This window comes from Hippoglossus stenolepis, chromosome 11 (assembly GCF_022539355.2).
Source record: "Hippoglossus stenolepis isolate QCI-W04-F060 chromosome 11, HSTE1.2, whole genome shotgun sequence".
NCBI classification, from domain to species: domain Eukaryota; kingdom Metazoa; phylum Chordata; class Actinopteri; order Pleuronectiformes; family Pleuronectidae; genus Hippoglossus; species Hippoglossus stenolepis.
In genome coordinates, this window is record NC_061493.1 from 5413334 (window position 1) to 5440147 (window position 26814).

The 26814-nt window shown below is 43.8% G+C and overlaps 1 protein-coding gene across 7 annotated transcripts in view; it reads left to right on the forward strand.

The window, feature by feature from the left end:
• Positions 1 to 896: 896 nt before the first annotated feature.
• Positions 897 to 26814, forward strand: part of rnf220a (ring finger protein 220a) — a 171858-nt gene continuing 145940 nt past the window's right edge. For 2 of the 7 annotated variants that reach the window (XM_035169922.2, XM_035169919.2), the window contains exons 1-2: positions 914 to 1223; positions 13883 to 14993. In XM_035169922.2, the coding sequence (XP_035025813.1) occupies positions 14345 to 14993 (649 nt within the window). In that variant the 5' untranslated portion in view covers positions 914 to 1223; positions 13883 to 14344. Of the gene's footprint in view, positions 1224 to 13882; positions 14994 to 26814 lie in introns of all 7 variants that reach the window. The other 5 variants (XM_035169920.2, XM_035169917.2, XM_035169924.2 and 2 more) reach the window with 5 other exon arrangements.

Genomic DNA, 26814 nt, shown 5'->3' on the forward strand with positions numbered 1-26814 from the left:
CCTCTTTTTGTTAAGAGGTGGACTTCATTGGCTTTATGGCGAGAATCAGTCTCTCTGAGGGGGTGAGAGAGAGATGGGAGAGAGAGGAGAGAGAGGGGGGGTATAATTCATTCACTTTGCGCACAAAGCGCAGTGGAAACCACCCTGGGGAATGAAACACCAGACAGAGGGGAGAGCAAGAAAGAGCGGGTGGTGGGATGGTTGGGTTGTTGGAGAAACCGCGTCCACACAAGCACATGAAACAAGAAACACACTCAAGAAATACAACTATAAACTAAACTCCTTTGATTTAATTTCTCCTAATTGCTCTTTTGGTGACGCTGACTTGACAATGGGCACTATGTTGATTTGATATCCTAAAGGAGGTGAACTCCGTCCAGTTCCCTGGTCTCAGGAGAGGAAATGAGGGATCCAAGGCGAGAAGGACTCGAGCACTGTCCCGTGTGTGAGCGCAGTGCGTGACAAGTGTGGTCTTAGAGGAAAACCTCCGAAATGACACAAACTAATGAACCTGTGTGGTTTTAACCAAGAGGCAAACAGTTCTGTGTGCGTGTGCGTGTGCGTCCGTCCGTCAGTCACGGAGCGACCCGGGCGCTGCGCGGCAGCTCTGCGCATCGGTGCGCTCTGGACCCTGGACACCCCTCCCCCCCCTGAGTCCTCCCCATCCACCCCCACACTCCCCGCTCAGCCTCGCGCAGCCCAGCTCCAGCCTCACACACACGTCGCTTTTTGAGCACTGTGAGACCCCCCGCCGCCGCCACCACCAACACCACCCCCTCCTCCCCTCACACCACCGCCTGCCACCGTCTCTGCGATCCTGCGCTCCTCCAGCGGCTCTCACTCCCCTCTCTCTCTCTCTCTCTCCTCTCTCTCTCTCGTCCCTCTCGGTGTTCCAGCGGAGGGGCTTGCACGCGCGATTGCGCTATTGATAGCCACTTTACACTGTGTCTGTGGAAAGTCAGCCTCTCTCTCTCTCCCTCCCTCCCTCTCTCTCCCTGTGTGTGTGTCCTCCTCTCTGGCTGCGCCTTTGCGAACCTAACAGGGAGGTGTTAACTACTTTTGCTTCCCCAAAGCGCCTCCCGTTATCTCCGGTGCCGCTGCGCAGGAGCCAGAGGGGCCACCGTTACTGATCTCCCGCAGAAAAGTTTTCGGTTTGTTGTGAGGATAAAAAAAGAAGAAGCCGAAGAGTCGTGTGTAGAAGAAGCGGATTCTGTCGCTGCGAGGTGAGTAACTGACTGTCTTTTTGTTATTGTTGTTGTTTGGTTTGAAGCTGATACAGTTTGTGCCTCCGCGGCTCTGTTCGCGCTGCGCCGTCCTCCCCTGTGTTGGAAACGGATTTCACTCAACTTTCACGGGGACTGCGCGCTTTGGTGACTGTGCGTTTCCACACGTGGAAAGAAATAAGGAAATAAAGAAGAAGTCACGGAACCGTCTCTGTCCGTTTGGGCACGGACTTTTACGCGCGTGTGCGTTAATATCTGTACACGTCTCCGTGGATGTGCGTGCGCACATGCGAGGTTCCCAAAGAGGAAAGTGGCTTCTCGAAAACACTTGAACTGTTGAGTATAATGCGTGTGACAGTGGCATTACGCACACATTACCATCAGCTTACACCAGTGCGTTAAAACACCACACACTGCAACTTTTTAAAACTCTTGCTATTGGTGTTGCCATTAGTTTTCAGGAAGGTGGGTTTTGACCTTCTGGATTTTGTGGTAAAATTCCTTGAATTATTTAAGGGAAAAACAGTTTAAACATGGAAAAGTACAATACGGTTATGTCATAGAAAATGTCCTCTTTATTATTCCCGCGGACCTTTCCCCATCATTACCCGGCAAACCCTAAACAATGACCTTTAATCAGCAGGCCTGGTGTGAATATATTTATATTTAAGTTAGACGTTAGTTCCTCAGTTGGAAGCAGCAGGGGTTATGGCTCACTGAGTAGATCCATGGTTGGTTTTCAGTGAAAATACAGTAGCTTTGGAGCACTAAAGCGCACACAATGATGAGGACATGTGGCTTTAACTGCCGAATATTGGCCCCGTTAGTCAGGGTCCAATAAAGCGTCTGATGAGGCGGATTTTAACACATCACGTCACATAGATACAAATGCACTATATTTTAAAATAAAGCGATCATTAATCTCAATTAACGAATTTGCCTCTTCAACTTGGATTTGGAACGTATGGTTTTATCCAACCAAATGTGAAGTTTAGTTAAAATAAAAGGAATATCAGCAAAGAATGGAATTAAAGGGAAAAAAAACAAGAGAAAGGAGATGTAACAGAAAATTCCACCCCCGGGGAGCGAGCGTGTCCTCTCCAACACGCAACAAATTATTCTCAGTTTCTCTCAAAGACTTTTACATTCAAAAAGGAGACGTGCTGCGTAGCATGCGCGTGCTCGTGGCACACACACACACACACACACACACACACACACACACACACACACACACACACACACACACACACACACACACACATAGGCCTAAACACAGTTGGGAAACACCTGTTAACTAGGGAGCCACTATAATTTACATCCTCCCCTTAAATAAGCAGCGCCCAGCCAGAGGAAGTCCCCGGGGCCTTCCAGCTTAATGGCCGAGCGCAGTGAGCCGAAGTCGGCTTCCCCCGAGCGCCAGGTCCCGCTGCTGCTGCTGCTCTGCGTCGGTATAAAATAGAACACACAGTTGTAATTTTTGGCTAAGAGTCTTTTCTCTTTAGGAATAACGGACTGCTGCTTTTAACTGAACACAGGTTTATTTTTTATCAATTTGGCAAACAACCTCCTCGCTTTTATAATGGAAGTTTCTTTATTTTTATTTATATTTTTCGACATTATATTTGTTTTCATTAATTTAAATAAAAAAAGTTGGTATTCAGTGCTAGGTGCGCACACAATACAAATCGTGTGTGAGATCGTCTTTCTTTTTCTTTCTTTTGTCAGTTTCTAATGGTCTTTTATCCTCGCAGTAATATTTCATTAACTTGTGCTCGCTTCTTTATTCCTTTACTCGCGTCGCCACTTTGTCTTAATCACATCCATGCCGGGTTTTTTTTTAAGGAGCAAACAAGTGAGCAGTCGCGCACGCGCCCGGATCAGCGCGCACTACCGTATACAAAGCCGCAGCGCTCAGAAGAGGGAATAATAAAATTAGTAGTGTGGGAAAAAAAGTGGAGCAGACCCATTAGTAGTGATTTCCAAGTAGGAAAGTCCTCTCAGTGGCGGCGCTAAATAGTGCGTAAAAACGCACTTTTGGAGCAAAGGTGCGCCCGGGGCGGGTCATTGAACTCAGCGCACTGTGAAGATAGAATTATTATAGTTCCTTTAAAAAAAGTCAGAAGCTGTGGTTCAGATCCACTGATCCCAGCGCCATTGATCCCCTCAGATTGATTTTATTGATCAGCCAGATCAACCACTCCTCACTTCTAACGAGCTGCCGAGCCTGTTTCAGTTTGCAGCCAAACACATTAGAGACCGATAATTATCTTTTAAAGTGTGAAACGATGAAGGACGACAGGCGCGTCACAGAAACATCGTTTTTCTAATGGAATCATATTCGGACGCTTGGTGATTTCTAGTCTGGTTCCAGTTTTCATTTGGTTACATTTTTTTTAATTAATGCAATTTACTGAATTAGTGAGCAATCGTTTCATCGTAATAATCCGTATGTGTGATCCATGCCATTTGTACATTTAAACTACACAGAGCCCATAGCAAATGCATCCCCTATAATTCAGGATGATTAATCTCATTTAGAGAAGAGTTTTATTTAAGATGATGTTTATATGAATGGCTCCCAAAAAACAGTTCAGTAATTATGTTTTTGATTACGTGTTAATAAAACATTCCGTTTCCCTCACTTTCCTTCCTCGCGTCGGGTTAAATCGATCATCTGCGTTTCCCTAATTGGCCATTTTTTAAATTTTCAATTGATACAAAATTAAAGCTGCTTTTTAAAATGTCACTGCATTTTTGTTCGCGGTCATTATAATGACGCTGTCGCCCGGACGGATGCACCATCTTTTCTTTCATCGTGTCTTTTTCCGTCTCACTTTTCACTACTCGTGATTTATAGGCCGCCTCGTGTGTGCGTGTGTCAGATGGACTCAGCTCAGCTTGTCCAGATTTAATCGCGCCACAAAGGCCTGATATTTATACTGATAACTTCATACAAAAGTCGCATTATAAATTTAATTTCTCGTGCCAAATGTTCAGATTTAAATCAAACGCAGTGGCGCCTGGTTTCCCCCCCCCCCTTTTCAACTGAACCACCATGACGCACGACGCATTGCTGTCATGAGGAAATCTGCACGTTTATTCCCTCAAACAAACCTAATGTAATATCCTCGATTTTTCATTTAAAGTCCATGAACATCTGTTCTCTTTTTTTTTTTTTTTTTTACTTTTGCTTATTTATTCATTTAGGCCTCATCTCCTCCCAAAGGAATAACCTGCAGGCGCAAAGAACGAGAGAGAGGCAGAGAAAAAAGTGTCGAGGTTGGAGGAAAAGTAGCAAAGATGATTTATTTGTCAGCGTTTTCGATTCTTACCCCCCTCCCTCTCTCTTCTCTTCTTTTTCTTCCTCTCAGCAGTCAGATGTTATTGCTCGCCATTGATCTCCTCCTGCTCTCCTCCTTTTTGCGCTGCGAGAAGTGAACTAAAATTAATGTCCATTTCACACCTCTGTCCCGGATCGATGGCCGCGGGGAGAGAGGAGTTAATTCTAATCTGAGCCGGGAGAAGCGCGTCCACGTCCCAAATGATGATAGTAATAATAATAATAATAATAATAATAATAATAATAATAATAGATAAAATAATAATAATATAAATGTATTTGTCACCTTTTTACGTCGTATATCATCATAAAGCAGCTTCGAAAATATATAACAGTGGGGATGTTTTTATCAGTGTTTTTATGAAGGATTTGTTATCCTCACCGTATTTAATTTATTTCAGCGCCAACTCTCCGAGGAAACAGAGGAAAGTATTTAAGATTATTTTTAAAGACGTGTGTATTACTTAGATTCCAAAAGTCCAACAAATTTTCTGATCAACAATTCCTATTTTATTCGTATTTATTAAAGCCTCTCGCTTCTCATATTTGGGCATATTAATGCGTCATGACGCGCACACTAACCACCCACCCCCCCCTCTCTCCCTCCCATAACATGACAGTGATAGTAAATTAACCATGGATCGCTCAGTTGCGACTAGTTTGATGACCCCCCTCGGTCTATTAAGTCCTATCAATATGCACTAATTCCTCATTCTTTATTAAAAGCGGAACCGGCTCCTTCTCCATCCACTTCTTCTTAAACCCCCCCCCAGATTGCCCCCTCCTCCTCCTCCTCCACAGTGAGTGTGTTTTTATAATTTTGTCGTGCTAATAAACACCAAACGTCACGCAGGATGGAAACGAAATAAGCGCGTCGCCGGCAAAAAAGAACAAGTGGTTTTGCGCGCAGGACGAGGCGAGCGCATCCCGGTCCCGCGGCACGTCCGCATCCCTAAAAAGTTTGCGTCATTGTTGTCTCGTTATCGCCGCTGTAATCCCCATGATTAAGTGCGAGGAGCCGGATGCAATCATTTAATGGATGGGTACGGGGAGAGAGAGGAGCTGTCTCACGCGTCAAACCCAACAAATGCGTCTCTGCTCGCTGGAAATTGCAGCCTGTCCGACAGGCACATTGAGATCATGGGCCGACTTGTCTTGGATTTGTCTGAAAGTCCATGTTTGAACTTCTATGAAAACTTTATTTTTCCCACACACTCCCATCACTTTCATTTCTAAATTGTATAATGCATTTAGCTTGTTAAATCATAATTTGGGCAAACAGACGATTTAAGCAGTTTTTTAAAAATGGTTTCCTATGAATTCCATGAATGTATAAAAGTGTTCTTATGTATTTCACTGGCTACAGAGACACTATTAAACCATATTCAGTATTTGAAACCAAAAATGTAAATGCAGCAAATGCTCAAAATGCATTGCTTTATTATCAATCAATTTATTATCACTGGCAAACAAAGATAGAAAAGAATTCTGCCGTGAGCCCGAAGTTTATCCTCTTGCTGCAAATGTGCATGCAATCATTCCTTTTATCGATGCGGGGAAAGCGGAGTAGCTCATGTCCAGTCATTTTCTATTGGAAGGAAATCACTCCACGGATGGGGATGCAGCAGCAGCAGCCGCCGTGTTTAATGGTCTGATTGCATTGGAGAAGGCAGCCACTGATAATGCCGTTATAGGGGGGGGAATATCACTCGGAGACGCTATCGGGCAACAAGAGAAAGTCAGAGAATTAGCCTAATGGGGAGAGGGGGGGGCAGAAGTTGTGTCGGATGTCAGATACTTTCTATTCTCCATATTTGCTCCGTGTCTCTTTCTCTTCTGTGTGTCTATCCCCCTCCACACCCACACCCCCACCCCACCTCTGCCGCCACATCATATCTCTCTCTCAGGTTTCCCCCCCCCCCTCCTCATTCGTCAATTACACCATGGGCCGGATCACAAGCTCCCTGCATGGAAAATAAGCTAATATGCCCACCAGCCCTAACACACCTCCCCCTGAAGACACTGTAGTTGCATTTGCGTCCATCGATTGCAGACACGGCAGTATTCACGTATCCCGCTTATCATTTTTCTCCGTGCAGCCGGCCGGGTCATCCAACCAGGAGAGGAGGCTGATACAGGGAGGCCGATCTAACCGGCCGAACGCATGAATACACACCAACACACACCTGTAGCAGCGCACACCTCTATGCATCTGCACACATGGAGTTTCTTATCACATTGCATGCTCGGCAGCCTGGTGATAGGCTACAGCTTGAGGCCCTTCATGACAGAAAGCATCCTCATCGAACCCTACAGGCCCAGCACCGCTACTCTCTCGCTGACTCTGACCTTTGACCTCTGTGTAGAGCACAACAGGTCACCTCCCTGTAGGTATTAAAGAAGTTTCCCCTTGTTCGTATTATCATTATTAAGTCTGCAGCAGAGGATTATAACAGTTACAAACTGTACCTGGCAATAGTTCTCCCTTGTTAAACTCAAACTAATTGGCTTGCCCTTGCATGCAGCCCTGTAGTACAAATCGTCCGGCCAGCCGCCTGTCCGCCTGCCAAGCCGGTTAGATTAGTGGCTGCTGTTTGTAAACGCCGGCGCAGCACAGCTATAAAGAGTCATAATAGGGCGACTGGTGCCACACACTCAGTCACACTCCTGCAGGAAAGCAAACACGCTCAGTCACCTGTCGGTCAGCGACGAGACGCCACTATCATCTGTCGGGCTTTTCTTCTCTTTTTTTTTTACTTTGAGTGCATCCATAGGAGGCGTTAGAACAGATTGGCAGCTCCTGAATACATTTTTTCTCAGGCTTCTGTTAAGATCACTGTAGCGGTACCAGACACAAGCTATTATCAATTACAATACAGAAAAAATGGGTTTATTTCAACTAGAAATGGAGGATATTTTTAATATCCCATCCTCTGTTAGATATGATCAACCTTAGGAGTAAATTCAAACCAATTAGTTCCTATTTTTCATGATTTATTGATATTCTTTTAATGTTTTTCTAATCAAATACATATTGCAACACGCTTTCAAATAACAATTCTGGCCTTTCCAGAACACGTCTGCACCTGACAGCAGCCAAAGATGCAGAATGAAGTTTATTTAACATCATTTCAGGGAAACAAAAAAACGAAAAAAAAAGATGCAAAGATTTGGTTTACCAGTAATCCAAAAATACACTCTGTGGATAGTAATGTATGAGCAAAGGAATGGTGTGCTTCTCCCTTTTAGCCTCTTTGGTACCAGGAATTAGCTGGCCCCACTGCACCGGGCCTCGCTGGTGCTGCCATGAATAGAAATCCCCACCGCAGGGTCAAGGCCGACTTCCAGAAAGATTTTTTTTGTCTGCTTGCCATGGGTCTGTCTCAGAGATCACAAAGGCCTGTTTGAGAAGTGATATATTCTTGCTTTCTGTATTTTGCATTAACATCAAAAGAACAACATATGAAAATAGGGAAAGGAGCATGGCAAAAAAAAAAGAATCCAGTCCCTCTACTTTTTTTCTGCATTCAAAAAACACAAATGAGCTGACGTGCTCCCTGCTAAGAAGCACTTTCTACAAAATATATTTGTTGTTAGTTGACTGCTGCGGAAAGCTCACATTTTCACTTGCACAAGCTTGTCCAATCCTTATTGATTTTGGTGCTGAATATTGCCCAAGTGTCATTATCCACCTCAGGATGATGTGTGTGCCTGTCTATTATTAAATCTTACTGTAATATTTTCCCCCCTGCTCATGCAAATATCTCCTGTTTACTGCAGCGGCTGTTGGCTGAAGCAAATAACCCGCTTACAGATTTCTTACCAGAGAAGAAGGAAGGAAAAAAAAAGACAGAATCATAAGACTGGATATTCGAAAGACATTTGGTAATGAAATTGTGGCTTTTATGCCTGAAAAAGAGAAACAAGGACGAATAATATGAGGGAAAGAGAGGGGGGGGCCGAGATAAATGGGAGTGATTCTTATTCACAAGGACATTTGAGCTTTGCCTCATGGCCAGACATGAATGAGTAGATTTCAATAGTATCGACTGTTGCTTCGGACATCAGCAAACACACGCAGACACACACACAACTACTCATGCGCAAGCACAAACAGTGCAGTCTGTCTGGAATACAGAGTGGACCTGTCTGCAGGTCCGCTCATGCTTTTTATGCTAAAAAATGGAGAAACACACACACACACACTGTACAGACACTTTCTATGTCGGGTTTCATGATGGTAAATATTTAATATCTGACATCAGGGTTTTAAATAGCCGTGTTTTCTTTGTCTTTTGGCTGCTGAGACGTGTTCTCAGATCTGCCCGGTTTACTCTGCAGCGTATGGAAGAAAACAGAGCGTGCCTTTTTTTTCTGTATATATTGTTGAATCGCAAACCATTTTCGGCTAATTCTGTCGTTTTTGGCAGCGCCTTGTTCTCTTTATGTCGTGTGATCACGAGAGAAAAGTTATGAGGTGAAAACCATATATCTCTATTTTTTGTAGTTTAAGAAAACAACAAATGTTCTGCAAGCTCCAAAAATTGGTCATGAAAAGTTGGCGTTTGGGGAGTGACGACGTGTTGGATTGATTGAGGGTTCAGGCGTTCCATTCAGGAAAGTGTCTGTTGCTCCGATTTTCTAATATAATATTTTTGGAATGTATAGAATTATTATCATCCTGATTTATATTAATATACTTTGCTTTGTTGATTGTCCAAGAGGTGGATAGCTTTGATGGTCGCCCATATACTTTTTTATTAGCTTGATTTTTACAGTGTTGTAATGACCCTGATATAAGATGTGTCAGGCTTTCGCTGTATCGGCTAAACCACATTAAGAGAAGTACAGTGTATATGGATGGCAGAGGCAGAGGCCGAGGGTAGACTTAACTGGCCGTAAATTTTAACTGGAGTTTTGGGGCTTTTCGACATGAACATTTTGTTCTCAGGAGACTTTGTTTTTTCTCTGTTATGCCACATACTTCAGATCACTCCTTATGACCTGACTAATTTAATTATGAGACCATGTATTTAGAGGAATTGCATACACTTAAGTGTCTTGAGTTGTATGTTATAAGTTTTTGTGTGTCTGAATTGTGTATATACAGATGACCTGGTACGGTGGGAATCAGTGTGCGTGCGTTCACCAGAGAGATGAGTTGAATGACAGCCTGACATGTCTTGTAATAAAATGTAAAAGTGGCACTTTCACGCCTGTCAACAATCTCTAAAAATACCCGTGAGTGTGTCCTTACACACGCACACACGCACACACGCACACATACTGGCCTGCGGTTGTGAGTGATTTTCTCCCTGTCTCCATTAGAAAAAAAACTAACTTCAACTGCTCTGCTCGCTGACAGTCTCCGCAGACACACACTTAGACACAGATGCAAACACGCATACACACACCAGTCACAGTCGACAAGACGTTTTTATAACAAAAATTGGATTCTTCTTCGTTCCTCTCCAAAACTCCTGCAGACACACCGGAGAACTGGATCTGACAAGTTTCGGTGACGTGTTGCAACAGCAAAAGCGTTGGTTACACACTCAAAGCATCCATGCGAGAAAAATATTTATTCCGACCAGTCAACAAACAGGAAGGCTTCAGTAAGACGAGCGCTCGTTGTCACCGCCGTAGTTATTTGGATCCCATTTTCCCTTCCACTTTTCCCATCCTGACACTCAGGACTGCCTTCTCCTCAAATCGTTATCAAAAAGAATCAACTGGAAGCCGAGAAAAAAAAAACATTTTATAACAGTTTACAAATGCACCTTATTTTGAAAAGCCATCATTCAAAAAGTATCCATTATCAAAATGTCTCACCGCGCAAATTGTATTTATAAGTAGCCCAACAAGCAGATAATATTCTATTATTATATTTAAAGAATAATAATGTTTATGACCTCAGTTACCATTAGTTTACATGGAATCTTTGACTGCCCCACCCTCCCTCTCAGTAGCTCATATTTCCTGAGTGAGATTCCCGCTCAGAATGATGTTAAAGCACATTGTTGTTGACACTGCAATTTCACCGACTGGCACAACATTGTCACTTAAAGTGCAGATTTGACGTGAAAAGCCCCGCTCGCTGTTTTGTATTTAATATCGCACTGACAGCTGTATCATTCTTCCACACTGTAATCAAATTATGACAGCGTGGCAAATGTTCCCCCTGTGACATTTTCTATTATAAAATGCATATACCCGGTGTCAGACAATGTGTGGGTGGTATCCCTAAGTGGCAAATGGGATTGTAAGTGGCACGTGTGTGTGTGTGTGTTCGATGTAATTGCACTTGTGTACTGACGATATGCATATAGGTGTGTGTCACCTGGAATTATGGTTGTTTTTTTAGTGATAAGGTTGAAAAGCATCACTGACTTTCTGCAACTTTGTGACACTTCTATTAGAGCAATATCACTAGTAGGCTATACATCACATATACAGACGGATACAAAAGCCAATGGTTATTCAGTACCGATGTCCACAGGCCTCATCACACACACGTACACATGTGCCAGGGAGCTGAGATTCGAATCCTTTTTTTCAGATATCACAAACTTCTTTTCTCGTCTCTCCTCTCATTTCTTTATTACTTTGCTTCCCCTCTCCACCTTTTCCTTGTTCCCTTCACTCCTCTCCTCTCCGACTACCCACCATCCTCTTATTGGATTGGCTACATCTCGTCTGCGGCCCTTCACTCGCCGCCCCCTCGGCCTGCCGGGTAATGATAATAAAATTGAAATATCCCGGTACTTATCAGTGTATTACCTCCCTATCAACACCTCAGACACACTCCCTACTTTAGAGGTTATACAGGAGAAAGCGTGATCTGATCTACGGCGCAAGACAGAGAGAGGATGCCGGCGGAGAAAGGGAGAAAGACGGATAGAGGAAGAAAGAGAAAGAAAGGAGAGGGAGTTAACTGATAGATAGAGAAAGGGAGGAGAGAAGGACAGAGAGAAAAAGAGTTTTGTTATGGCTACATTTTCAAAGTGCTATTTCCGGGATGGATTGAGATAGGTAGAGAAGAGAGAGGGGTGAAAAGAGGAGGTGGTGGAGGAGGAGGAACAGAGTCATGTAACGTGACCCTGTGGCATCTGTCCAGACCAGAAGCGTGTTAGCGTAAGCCGTTCTCAACACTCCACACTGGCCTACTGTACATTTGCGGTAATGTAAAACATCTCCCATCTCCCCATCTCCCTCTGTCTCGGGGCCCTGTCCTCTCAGCTCCCTCTTGGCGGTTGTCGGTGTGTGTGTGTGTGTCTTTGTGCGGGAGGTGGGGGAGCGTGCCAAAGTCGAGATCAGGTTTGGAAATTGATTTGAATGAGTGTTGTGGACAGCTGATAGCTATAAAAGATTTTCTCCTTTCATTTCCCTGGGAGTTTCTCTTTTGATGTTGGCTGGTAGTCAACGCAGCTTTGAAGCTCGTCAAGAGCGGGCCGGGACGCTACTTGATACTATGTGAGTTTGTGTTTGTTGTGTGTTTATGGATGTGTGTACATGACTTCATGTTTGACCTTTTCAAGTCACACCGGGGTTGAATTTTGATGGTGACTTTTGTGAGAATATAACAGGATATTGCTTTTTCATAGTACTATGGCATGTAAATGTTTAAAAAAAAAAAATCTGGTATAATTGCTCATGATAACCTATTTGCATTTAATCAGTCATCTGATTTTCTTATCCTGTGCAACGCAGAAAATCCTGCAATCACTTATGTAATACACCTTAACCTACCCTAAATCGTACATATTGGCTGCTTAACAAGTCAGCCACCTTCAAATTGCCCTTTGGGGATAAGAATCTCTGAAATGTTATTTTGTCGTTTCATCGGCTGCCTCCCTGCGTTCCTCAGACCTACCAATCGCACGCGCTCATCTAATCCCCAAGAGGGAAGATTCTAGTCTGTTGCTACGGATGCTGGGGGGTCACGAGGTCAAGTACGGCTAATTTATTCACTCAGTCAGATTTCCTCTGGCTCGTGGATGGCAGATGGAGAGGTCTGATATGATATCACCCATCTGAATCACCCAAGGGAGAAGAGGGAGGCAGAGATGGGGCAGGGAGGGAGAGATGGAGGGATGAGAGGAGAAGAGATTGACAGGAGAGATGTAAAGAGAAAGGAAGGACAGATAGTAAAATTGGGAAATTAAATGTGGTTAGATAGAGAGATAGGAGAGACGGTAGCATAGCCTGCATGGGTGTGGAGTGTGTTCGCCTCACCGATTCGGGTGTCGAGCTGAACATTGAGCTACATAGCTTCTTATCAGATGTGTGGGTGTGGGTGAAGTGTGGATGTGTGTGTGTCCTTATCTTAAGACAAGTGGTTCTGGTCCAATAAGATCCTGGGAGATGGTAGGCATAAGCGGCTTAGACCAAGATCTGAGATGGAAGAGGGAGGGAAGAGAGATAGCTAGCGCAAGGGAGATGAGAAGGGGAGATGAGGATGGAGAGAAGAGGAGGAGGAGGAGGAGGTGGACAGATTAGCAGGGTGGAGGACAAGGAGGGGACATTTGGAAAGAGATGAGACGTGGAGGGTTGTAGAGATCAGGATGGAACGATGTGATGTGGAAATAGTTTGGAGAAGTTTTTTTTAAGAGCAGAAGGGAAAAGAGGAAAGTGGGGTTTGAAATTTGAAAGTTTTGGGTTTGAAATAGTTCTTGGCTTTTTGTCAAAGTGCAGGGATTTACAGGATTTTATCAACAGCAACACAAAACAGAGTTTGAATTTGTGGCTTGAACAACAGTGTCCGCAGAAGAACACAGGCTTTGACTTCAAGTTTTGGCTTCTTATTTGAAAATGTTCCATTAAGCTCCTTTCCATTACATACAAATGGAGATCAAACCTTGTCTCTTGTCCCTGAAAGTATCATCAAGAGAAGATGGGGTGGTCTAAAATAAATGGGAATGGTACACAAAGCGATGTGAATTTAATTCAAGAATATTAAACCTTTTGGTAGCAAAACTTGTCTGTCCGAAATGGCAAAAGCCACATTCAATCTCCGAAAAGAGATGTCAAAGGGCAGCTCTTGTTTGACAACAAGCACATTTAAAATTATGTTTAAATATATTATATTATTATCAATGGGGTTTAAACTGGGCATTTAGTTCACAGAATACGTCCGGTGTCTGGTTAACAGCTGGTCTTGTGACTTGGTCAACTACAGGTTGCAAGAACATATTCTTCATGCAAGGTTTTCAAAGTTATTTCTCTTATGAGACAATGTACTCTCAAGAATCCTAAACATAATGTAGAGCTCTGAAAATTAAATGAAATCTAATATATGTGTTTTGTATCCCCTCAGTTTGAAGACCACAAGAAGATGAAGACCCAGCTTTGATGTCCACTTTCTCCGGACGCCTTGGCTTCCACAACACCTCCAACAAACACTTCAAAAGGGAGGATTTTACTGCCTTTTATCCAGGAGGGAGAACTTAGTCACGAACATTTATTGTATGTATCAGTAGGAACTGGACAAAAGTGTGACGCCTGTAAAATACTGGACAAACCCAGCGGCACATACCTGGCATGGAATGATCTGGACTGGACATTTCAATTCTTTAATTTCAAGAATACTCTTGTTTCCTATGAATGGCTATTTCCTGAGCCCCTTCCTCAAAAAAACATACTGAACTCTTAAACCAGATTCCCTCACTTTCTCAGACCCTTTCCAAGGGTCTTGGACATTGTTTCCAATCTCACTGAGGAGGAATAATCTCCTCCTCTTCCTCATAAAACTCTTACAAGCTCTATCTTCTGTCCAGACATGGATCTCCACAGGGCAGCCTTCAAAATGGAGAGCTCCTCCTACCTGCCCAATCCCCTGGCCTCCCCAGCTCTAATGGTCCTGGCCTCCACTGCTGAAGCATCTCGCGACGCCTCGATCCCCTGCCAGCAGCCACGTCCATTTGGTGTCCCAGTGTCAGTTGACAAAGACGTCCATTTGCCATTTAACAATGGTTCTTACACGTTCGCATCAATGTACCATCGCCAGGGCGGAGTCCCACCAGGATTCCCCAACAGGGACTTCCCGCCTTCCCTCCTCCATCTCCATCATCAGTTTGCTCCACCTAACCTGGACTGCTCACCAATCAGCATGCTGAATCACAGCGGTGTCGGCGCCTTCAGACCTTTTGCCTCACCTGACGACCGGGATGGAATACCAGGTGGGTATCAGTCGGCTTTCACCCCAGCCAAACGCCTCAAAGGCTGCATGGATGCAGATGCTTCACCCCACCTGCGGTACTCTGATGCAGAGGGGAAAGAGTATGACTTTGGAGGTTCACAGATCCCTCCTGGAAGTTCACCCAGCGGACTGAAGGCAGGGGACGACTGTATTAAAAAGATCTTCCCTGTGTCAGGCCTCCTGTCTGATCGAGAGACTTCATCCAGCCCTGAGGACCGCATTGAGCGCTGTAAGTACCAATTCCATATTACACTCAAGCAGACTAGAACCTCATTGAACTGTGCATACACATGGTGTGACACGTGTGACATACATGTGTGATCATAAGAAAAACCTGAATAAACGAGTGGAAGCCTTTCAGAGCACAAAGGGTCACTGAAAAGTGTGATGACCATGATGTGCAACATACTGGATGTTATGGTCTTTGCAGTCATCAGATCTCAACCCAATTGGGCATGTATGATAGATTTTGGAGCAGCATGTTAGACAGTGCTCTTCATCACCTTTATCAGAACAACAAAAAGAGGGGGCATCCTCTGAATGAATGGTGCTCATTCCTCCAGACATGAAGAACCTATAAAGGAGAGCGCTGAAGCTGCTCTGGTGACTTACAGACCTGAATATAACACTTTATGTTGGGTTCTTCTTTCCTACATATTTGTCGCCCATCTGTATTTACAATGAGATTGAAAGGTAAAGTAAGACGAATACTGAAAATGATCGCATAAAGTGCTCACATCAACATCAACAGATACATTTACACAACACTCAAACCACGTTTTCTTACACATTAATATCATATTAATGTGTTATTGTAATGATATAAAAATGATAGCTGTACAATATTTCAATTAGGTTAAACAACCAAGTCTTATCTAACTGTCCATCACCCGTTTATATCAGCTGATAAGAAATCACTGGTTATATGAACTAAATTGTCTTGCGTCTAGTCTGTACTGTTTTCACAGTTAAAACTGTAAAAACAACCTAAACCACCATGTTTAAGGACTATTCCACAGACAACTGTGGTAATTACATCTGCAAACAAGACACATGCACAGAAAACACACACAGCCAAATCTAATTCTGGCTCTCAAATTAAAAACCCCAAATACAACTTGCTGCAATTTGTGAAAGGATGCAAATTTTCACACACTACCGCTGCACACGCCAATAAACAATCCCATCTATGTTCTCTTGTCATCATCTCTCCTGGCTCTCCCTATCCTTGTTTCACAAGCCCACAAGCTCCGCTGGTCACATTAACATTCACCAGTGGAAGGATGCCATTTGGCCTTCACGCGCTGGGAATCTGATTAGTGTTTGTGTGTGTGTGTATGTGTGTATGAATGACTGGTTCAGAGACCGGCCATGCTCTCTGCCATCAGCATTCATCATAGCTCTACGCTGGCAGCCTCGTTGCCAAAAGATTTACCCACATACCCAAAACCTTGGCATGCTGTGTGTGTGTTTGTGTGTGTGTGTGTGTGTGTGTGTGTGTGTGTGTGTGTGTGTGTGTGTGTGTGTGTGTGTGTGTGTGTGTGTGTGTGTGTGTGTGTGTGTGTGTGTGTGTGTGTGGTAAAAGGGAGGTGGGAGAGGAGTTGTGAGAGCTCCAAGCACAAACACACAAGTGTGCACAAACACTCTTGCAGACACACAAATCTCAGTATGAGCACCGAGATCATCTTCACATGTCAACAAGCTGCATCGGATGTTGGTGACAAATTAGGAGAGATGCAGACATAGAGACGTGCTCATTGTGTTTAATCTCAGATAAAAAGTCCCCATCATTCAGTCAACTCTTCAGTCTCGTTCATCATATCTCTCCTTTTTTGCCTTTACTTCACTGCTCATTCTTTCCATCTTGTTTCATCTTTGAGCGTGTGTGTGAGCGTGGTGTGTGTGTGTGTGTGTGTGTGTGTGTGTGTGTGTGTGTGTGTGTGTGTGTGAGAGAGAGAGAGTGTGGGATGCATCCTTGATGGAACACATGAGAGACAGAGGCGACGACCTGAGACTGATCCGATAAAAAGACCACCGCAGGAGAGACAGAGAGGGTGAGAAACAGAGGGATGAAATTGGGAAAATGACACCCGGTGGCTGACTGGGGGGAGAATAAGAAAGAGGAGAAAGATATCAAAGAGCACATAAACTGAGAGAGGGAAAGAGACAAGAACAGAGACTCGAAGGAGAGAAAGACGTGTGACTCTGCTGTGGAACCGGATATCATTTTTGGAAACATTATCCTGCTGATTAAACTTCAAATGCAAACCTGGTGTATGTGCATTGTAACTTCTTGTGCTTATAGCGGCACCAAAACTTCCGACACTGTGGAAGCACCTTGCTCAAGAGAACTGTGGCAGTAGAGTATGGAGTATGTGACTGCACTATGTGCCACCTTGTCTCTACACATTCATGAGCGCTAAGACTGAAGCCAGAAATAGAATGGGAGATGGGTGCAGGGCTCCTGTGCTGTCTTTTGGAACAGCTGAATCTGTGTCTAATCAGGTTAAATCTTGGCACAAGTAGCCTCCACCTCGACCATGGGCTCCTAATGCAATTGGATGTGCAGAGGCGCTGCTTACAGAAAAGAATTATGGGTTCTCCTTCACTGGCTTTGGCTGTCCAGTGGAGGCGTAAAGAACAAACAACACTTTGGTACATCCCATGAGGACGGTGCTCTTGCTGCTTCACACACACATTAGCTAACTAGCAGCCACTGTGCTGCTTCACACATACAGTAGCAGCCTCTCAGAGGTTTATAATGCTCGGGGTCATATAGTGTCATCACACATTCTTTAATCATTAAAACTTTTATTTTATTGAAAGCAGATTGTTCACGTATGAATAGCAAAGAAATGATTAAAACTGCAGATTCCAGACCTTCTCAATAATTGACGTTGAAGAATAGACAGCTTAATTTATTATGGATCATTAAGAGCAGCATGACATTGTTGATCTAAGTCTCGCTTTTGCACTTTGAACCACTGTGTCATTTACCATGTATCTTATCTGCTGCATATTGATATTATTTACATGGTCTCATTTTATAGCTGCCTTTAAAGTACTGATATCTCTTTACTAAATGACTTACAGAGAACTGATACTGTTATTTATAGTTCAAGGGAGATCCCAAATGCAGATAGCTCTGATTCAAACTCACTGGCCTGCATAGAGTCATGATGAGGGTTTTCAAGACCTGCTTTTTCATCTTCAGAGTTGAACTCCATTTATCTTTCTTAATATGAACACCTGTTATCAGCAATCTCATCTCCACTGACATACGCAAATTGCCTGTGTTCCAAATATGTGATCGATCTATGTGATCTAAATTTGATCCTACTAGTGCAGTGCCTGTTCTAGACCTGCCTGTTTGGAATGGGCTGTCTGCTTTACCTGTGGTAACGCTGATTACAGTTTTCTCTCTGAAACTGTAAAAGGGACCTGCAGATCGATGGAATCCTGAAGCTGCGCCACCGCTGCTGCACAGAGAGCTGTTTATTCAAAGTTAGGAGAAGCCCAACTCAGTGCGCAGAAGCCAGAACTGGAGAATCTGTTGTTGGGTCCCAGCCACCGCTGCTACAGAGCGCTGGCTGGCAGTTTATTCAAAGTTTATTAATATTGAAGGTATCACATGTCCAAATTCAAACCTGCACTTCCTTGGGCCCTTTAAAATACAGATGCCAAGTGTGAAGCCGATAAGAAGAAAGGTTCTCGAGATATGAAAGCCACACAGACAGTTTGTTAGATCGATTTTCATTCTGCAAGATCTGTGGGTGGAACTTGTGGCAATGTATTCAAAAAAGAGAACAAAGTCTGTAATAGAAATCTGATTGCAGATGAATGTGAGTGACCAGATCTTAAATGTAAGATCTTCCACATTATTCTTTTTTTAACATCTGTCCTGCATTCATCCATTTACACGTGGAATTTATCCCATTACAATCCAATCACCTGTCACACAGGTTAATCCCGCACGTGAAGGGGATCCTCACTTCTTTGCTCCACACTAACAAAAAAAAAAGAGGATATTAAACAACTTGAAAAAGCCCACACCTCTAACTTCCCCACACTGAATCCTGTCAGGCTGCACTGGCTGCCACCCCAGGCAACAGAGGCCTGCTCTCTGCTAAGCCCTCCCAAATCCCCGCACTGCACCGGCAGGCACGTTGGCTGTTAACTAAACCCGCTAACCTGTCAGCCGCTAAACCTGCGCATAAAGGCCCCATCATGCCTTAAGAGGACTATGCATGTCATATTATAGCAAAAGCTATTACCACTCACTGTATTCACATTGTGAGGTTGTAGCAGGAGAACGCAGGATATACGAAGGGGTTTTTTGTGCATACAGTGAAAGAGAGAAGGGAATTATGGGATGTGTGATTGGAATTAATGGGAGTGTTGACAAATGAAACAATCTGCCCCCTCTTAGTGCACTTTGGTTTTTGTTTGCAGAGCGGATTCAAAAATTATTTTGTGAGCGATGTGAAGGTTTAGCTTGTTTGTGCCTCGGTGGCATCTCTCCGTCACTTTTCCATCCTTCCTTCAACCTCCCTGCTATCCCCCCCATGTGTGTATGTGCATCTCCACATGCGATTGTGTGACAGCTGTAGTCTGTTTGCATTCTGTCCTAAGTTTGTTTTCGCTCTCCTCGCTCTCCACATTTACAAGGCTGAGAGATTTACACTGAACCTGAATACTGAACCCAGATTCCCCCTTTTCTTTCTTTCCTTCTTTCCAAAAACTGTAATTTTGAAGACAAATGTACGGTTGAAAAAAAAAGAAAGAAACAGGAATCCTTGGCAGAAAAAGAAAGAAAACAAAAATTCTTTTACCACCGAGTGAAGGGAAGGAACGTATTTTAGGGGGAGGAATGGGGATGAGATAAAAGAAAGGATAAAAGCAATACAAAAAAAAGCTTTGTGGGAAGTGGGGAGGGAAGGAAAAAGGGAGGACGGCGAGATGTTGAGCTGAAATGCAGATCCCATCTGTCTGACCGAAATAAAATCGGAAGAATTCTTTAGAGAGAGACAGGTAGATAAAATAATATTCACTACTACTCATCTTAATTTAGTTAAATGATATTGATGCACAGACAGAATGACACTTCTCGTATTCCCATCAATTTACAGTATACAGCAGTTTTAATGTTAAACCGAGTGCATCACCCACAGCTGTTAAAACACACAGCGAGAGGCCTCCTCGGCCTTTCTTCTCTTCTTCTCTTTTTGGTGTTGCCTCCTTTCTTTGTTTATCTTTATCTTCTTTTTCCACCCCTCTTGCACCGAGCAAATGTCATGTGTGTTTTTCTCTTTCTGGGGCCGAGTAGCACTAACCGTGGGTAGCTGAGACAAATAAATAAATAAATGAAAGTCACAGCAGCAAAAAAATAAACTAAAAATAGAGTTCCCACAAAGAAAAGGGGGATGACACCGCTTCTGATGTTGATAGACGATGAAGCGTTTTTTATTTGGAGTTCTGTGTCCAGTGTTACTGTGGGATTTCTGAACCGCATTTCCCACAGACCGCCCAACAATCTAAAGCCATATTCAGACATAAACTCAAGAGAATTTCCACACAATTAGGTCCAGACACATAAACAACGCAGCAGGAGATTCTCTGCTTCAGACACGTTCACAACAACACAGAAATCTCTGCAGCGTTCAGGTGAGGGGTGGTGCAGCAGGCGGAGGCAGGCATCACATGTTTTTGTTTACAGCACATCGACACCGATGGGCTCTTATCACCAAAATCTCTCTTGACATCTTCGTTGGTTTTCATCCCCACGTCTGAAAGCAGGGATCTGACATTTTGTTTTGTTTGTCTTTTTTAAAATTTTTATCACTAATTTCCCTGATAATTTCCCATCATTTCCAGTTATCAGTGTTCATCTCTCTGCCTCCCGCGGCATGTGAGGGGTTAAAAATCCATCCAAGGAGACAGAAAAGCTCATCCTTCGCTTCGTCCTCACAAAAAATATGCCCTCCCTCACCTCCCCCCTCTCTCCCTCCCACCGCCTCCATCTCTGCCTGTCACGGTCTAGTGGCAGGGTTAAGTTAAGTAAGAGTGTTCTAATAATTAGGACTGGGACTCGCCTGCCCGCCCGCCCGTGTGTGTGTGTGTCTTCCTGTCAGTGCTTAGCCAGATGTTAAAAGGCTTGTCCCTCTCATGTTGCCTCCCTGTCAGTCTCCACTGTGTGCCACACACACACACACACACCCATCCACACAGCCGCCCACACACACACACATACACACGCATCAGTGACTGTCCTACTTGTGGTGGCTTTGTTTACCCCCAAGTGTGTGCCCCTCTGCCCTTCTGGCAGCTCCCCCAGGGCTAGAAGTGTGTGTGTGTGTGTGTGTGTGTGTGTGTGTGTGTGTGTGTGTGTGTGTGTGTGTGTGTGTGTGTGTGTGTGTGTGTGTGTGTGTGTGTGTGTGTGTGTGTGTGTGTGTGTGTGTATATTTGTTTCCCTGTCAATACCATCCTACACTTTGCTGATCCATCCATAATGTGCACATTTTGTCTTTAATTGTGACTTTAAGTTTTTACTATTAGAACATTTCAATTTATATATTTAAATGTAAAGTAAAGGCATGGAAACATTTTTCTCTCTACATTTTTTTGCCTTCCTTATCTCTCTGGGTGGTAACTGGAAGAAGGCAGCAATTGTCTATATCTATCTCTGTGTGTGTGTGTGTGTGTGTGTGTGTGTCACTCTGTGTGAATCTTGTAGCCATTGTTGCAATGCTGCGCAGATCAAGGATTAGTCGCTTCCTGTCGAGCCTTTTGTCGGCCCAGCCACTCCATTTGGACACAGATCGCTGTGTGTGTGTATGTGCGTGTGCGCGCACGTTTTTGTCTGGTGGAGTAGGTCACACAAATGAGCCACTGGAGCTGGTGTAAGGCAAATGAAGGGAGGAGAGAGGATGAGATGAGAGGATGAGATGAGAGGATTCCCTTTGCGGCAGCACCCTGCAAAATGTTCTTCAGGCTGAAAAGTCATTTCATGTCCTTTTCTCTCCGAAAATATATGATTTTACTTCAAACCAGCCAACACCTGCTAATACTGTGACATAATACTCTACTTCCCTTATTCCCACTGCTGTTTTATCAGATTCAGGAATTGTCTAGGAGCACTGGGAATCTGGTTGATCATTGTAAGGACAGGATGTCACTTTGCATTCAGGGAATTCTATAAACAGGCTGCTTTGAAGTGGAAAACGACTGTATTTCTGTAGCACACAAACCCCCCGACCCCCACCCCTTACTGGCCACTTCCACACACACACACACACACACACACACACACACACACACACACACACAACACACAGAGCCAGGTCCGGGTTCCGGAATTCCACTTTGTTCCCCTGGGGATGTCAGCTTCGGCCAATAAAAACCCCACGTTAAAACTCCACTGAGCCTCGTACAACTGCAGCACACCTGGCAACACAGCACACATTTAGCTTTTAATATCTGCACACACACACACACACACACACACACACACACACACACACACACACACACACACACACACACACAGAGCTCACATAGGGTCATGGCGTGCCGAAGCCCTGAACTTGTGCACTTGTCTGTGTTTTACATTGTGTTACAGTTGGTGTTCAGGGAAGATGCAGTATTGCTTTACAGCACAAAACCTAGCAGTGAAGAATGTAAGAATAACAGCTCCAGTTTTTAATCCTCTTCAGTAAAGACCAAGAGAAACACTGTTGTAAGACAGGTTTTAACAGTATCACAGTATCACAGTTAATGTGTAAATGATAAGAAGGACTAATGTGTGTTCTACTGTACGAGTTGCACCACACTGAGTTAGTTCCTGCATGTTTGACTGCAGAGTTCACACACCTCCTAATGCAGGTGTGAGGTTTTCTCTGCCGTCTGCCTCCTACTGCCTCTCTACTCCTGAAACCTCTCCCTGCTCTCTTTCTCCATCAGTCCATTCTCTCCATTTTCTCCTCTCCTCTCCTCTCCTCTCCTCTCCTCTCCTCTCCTCTCCTCAGTAATCTAATCTGCAGCCAGTTTGTGGATGCAGTCTAGTGTGACAGGCCTCCCCCACCTCCTGCTTTTCTCACTTTCACACACACACACACACACACACACACACACACACACACACACACACACACACACACACACACACACACACACACACACACATACAGCAGGCCCATTTCCAAAAAAAGCCCACTTGCTTTGCTGGCAGAGGGGCCCACTCCCCCGTCTTGGTCACACCTTCTTTAATATTGAATTATTCATCAAATCTGATTGGTTCCTGCTGATGGTGGCCATGATGCAAGCGAGCAGTTTGTGTATGTGTGTGAGGGGGTGTTGCTGGTTTGAGATGGTTAGCTGTTCGTAATGCGCTGTTGCTTGACAAAGCTGGACGGGCCTGTTACTCATTATTTATGTGAGCAGAGTCACTAGAGCCACTTGCACCTGTAGCTTTTTTAGGAAGTGAAAGACATATTTTAAAAAGGAAGAAGGATTAATTTTAATGTTATTATTTGACCATGAACTTCTCATTTCCTTCTCTTGAATTTAAAAGTTGCGGTCAGTGATGAAGAAACCTTTATCTCGCATCGCATTTGGTTTCTTCCTCTTTGGTTTTCAAACTTTCAGCAGCCCCACCAGGGAAGCAAAGCTGAGCATCTGCTGCAAAAGTCCCTTAGAAAGGTGAAAGAAATCAATAATGGGTGTTTTATATGCATGCCACAGTGTGTGTGGACGTGTGTGTGTGCGTGTGTGTGTGCGTACTCATATCATTTGCATGCACCAGAATCTATACGATTCAATATTGGGAGTGCACTGTGGTAGCTGCAGAGACCTAAAGGTCTCACAGAAATCTGTTTCCTGTCTAATCACCACAATTTCTTCAGTGTTTGCTGGTTTTATCCTCTTACACGAAAATCTAGTGAAATCTGTTCTATAATTTCAAAGTTGCGCACTACTGCTAATTCCCATTCTACCGGTATCATTACAATTACCAACCAGGAGAGCATGTGAAAGTAGGGCGATGTCCTTTCCATGAGAGATTCCCCTGCTTCTCTTCAGTAAAGGTGCTTCAACTCAAAACATAATGGTGCATGTCCCTGCAGCGGCATGATCAGGTTTATCCACAATATTCCCCGTTTGTGCAGGTGTGAAATCTCAGTCATGCCACGGGCTACGTTAAAGGCATAAACAGTCGATGATCACGGATTTGCCTGCACTTCAGAAAAAGATGTGGAAAAGGAAAGATGAGTGTGTCGATGTTTGTGCACGGGTGTGTGTTCGGTGTCTCAAACGCCTGTCAAGGCACTTCACGTTGACCCCGTGGTGCCTCTGCATATCTCAAAGGCATTAGAAGGACGAGGGAGTCGGTCCAGCCATGTGTGTTTTGTTTCCCCCCCGTGTTTAAGTCTCTAAGCAGAGCTGTGGCCCTACACAAAAAAATAGATCTCAGGTTTGAGTTCAGGTAATGGCCTTTGTTTCAGGTCACACAGAAAGATAGAATCACTAATTTAATGGACCACTGATTTAAAAAAAACACACACAAGTTACCTCTTCAAGCTCTTCATCCTCATCCCCCTTACTCACATCCCTCTTCCCCCTTCCCTCTCTCCCTCCCCCTGCCTCTGCCTCCTTCTCCCCCGTCACCGGGTGTGTGTGGAAACCCAGCCCACTGTTCAGCAGATGAATAATTTAGCGGTGTGTGTATCATCTGTTTACCGTGCTAATCCATCTGTCAGCAGGCACCTATCGATTCGCGCCTGCCTGGTAATTGTGCATCTGCACCACGCGCACACACAGGAGCGCTCACACACACACACACACACAGTAGTGGACACACACACAGGCATACTTGTGCACCTATATGATGTGCAGGTTAGCTCATATTCAGATCCTGCAGTTGTCAGCTGGCCGCCCGGACACTTCATTTTCACTGAGTGAAACTGATTTTAGGGTCAAGGTCACAAAAAACTAAAATCTGATATTGGATGCAACAGACACAGAGATTAATGGATTTTATTTGGAGACATATGGAGATTGTGTTTATGTTTTTTAAAACAGGACTGTTGTTCTTCAATACTATCTCTTATTGGCTTTATTTCATGTTTTCATCTGCAGACAAAAGCAGTTAAAACACTTGATGAGATCAATGTACCTGCAAATGTCCATACAACCACATCTGTTGACAAAAAGACAAAAAGGCAAATACTATATAAGACAAAACTGTGATCCGTGTACAGCCCAAAATGTCAACTGTAACTGAAGTAAAGAGTTGGTGACATTAAATTCCATAGAAAACCATTTCCTGAGATAATGAAATGGAAAATGACCTAAGCTGTTGTGTGGAGCAGTGGAGCTGCATCCATTCTTAAAATAAAATATAAAATGTGACAAAGAAGTGGGAAGTGTGCATCTCTCCTTTTGTGTTTTCAGTTCAGAATGTCTGCTTTCAGGTCTATTTAGGTTTACTGTCTGACTTAGTAACTAGAATTTGTGTTTTTAATTATCTCTGTTTCTGTTCCTCCGTCTTTGTCTCCACCCTTTTCCTCTCTGCGCCAGATTAAAGCTTTCAGATAGAGAAAACTAATTAGTGAGGTTTTTACCAAAGACTTCCTAAAACACGAAATGCTCCAGTTCAGATTAGTTTCCAATATTTAAAATCTCACAGCCTACACAAGCTCTTCTTCAAAGCAACTGTATTCTACCTTTCATGATTTTTTTTTTCCTTTTCACCGGCTCATTCCAGACTGAGGCGGCGTCATGGAGAACGCAGTGTTACATCCATGGGTGACCATTGATGGTTGTATTTATCAAATGGCTGGTTTTAAAAGCTCATTGATTGATGTCATTAGCTTCATGAGTGATTACTAATTGCCGCGCTGGTATGTTAACCACACGGGATGTACGCACACACAGAGACACACATACACATAGAAAGGTGTAACGCACACACACACACAAACACACAGTACATATTTCCGAGAGAAATAGTTCATTTAGATGTAGATAAACTATTTTGACTAGAAATGTATTGTATGTATTTTGGGGTTCAGAGATACAGGCATCAACAATTGATCACCTCAATCATCCTTTCCCCTCCTTTGTTCAGTCTCTCTGATCTATTCATTCTTTAAATCCATATCTTATCCATCCCTCCATTTCAAATGGCCTAATGTGCTTTACTATCCATTAGGTGTCCTTTTGGAATCATGAGTATATAATAATTCCATTAATTAAGACCATTATCTTCTTAAGCCTGTAATGGTTTTGTGCTGTTAAACAACACAGACCAGTTTACACCTGCTTGACAACAAGTGATAACTTACAGACAATAATTATTCAATTTCAGAAATACAAAATCGTAGGTGTTTTTGTCTTATATATTGCAGATAATGAAAGATTGCAGCGAGAGTGCTATTGATATTTAAGTCCTGTCTTTGCACTGGGCCAGAAGGGACACAGCTGGAAGTAAAGAGAATTGGCTGCCGAGGATTGACACGTTGTTACTGGCACCAAGAATCTAAACAAACCAATAGGCGACATATAAAACCACCTATTTATGGAGATATTTCCTAATGTTTTGCTTCCATCTCTGCATGTTGTGTGTCTTGTATGGTTTTGTGTGTGCATTGTCCAACTTGTGGCCATTTGGGGAAGATAGTTGCAGCAGTTTGGCGTGATGACAGGTAAAAGTCAAGGGCAGGGGCTAGTCTGCTGCTTGGGGTGTGTGTGTGTGTGTGTGTGTGTGTGTGTGTGTGTGTGTGTGTCACTTACGTTTAATGTGCATCCATTTTGAACCTCATGTATTTCTTTCCGTGTTGCTTTGTGTGTCGTAACCTGTCCTCACCACTCTGAGTTCTGACACTTGCCAAGGGTGTAGGCAGATCGTGTTCTGTTGTCCAAACCAGGCTTCTGACGCCGCTCTATCACACACACACACGCACACAGACACACACACTCACATGTACAGACACACACACACGGCTGGGGACGCAGCAGGGTTCATTTCGATGTGGAACGTCTAATATCACATCCCT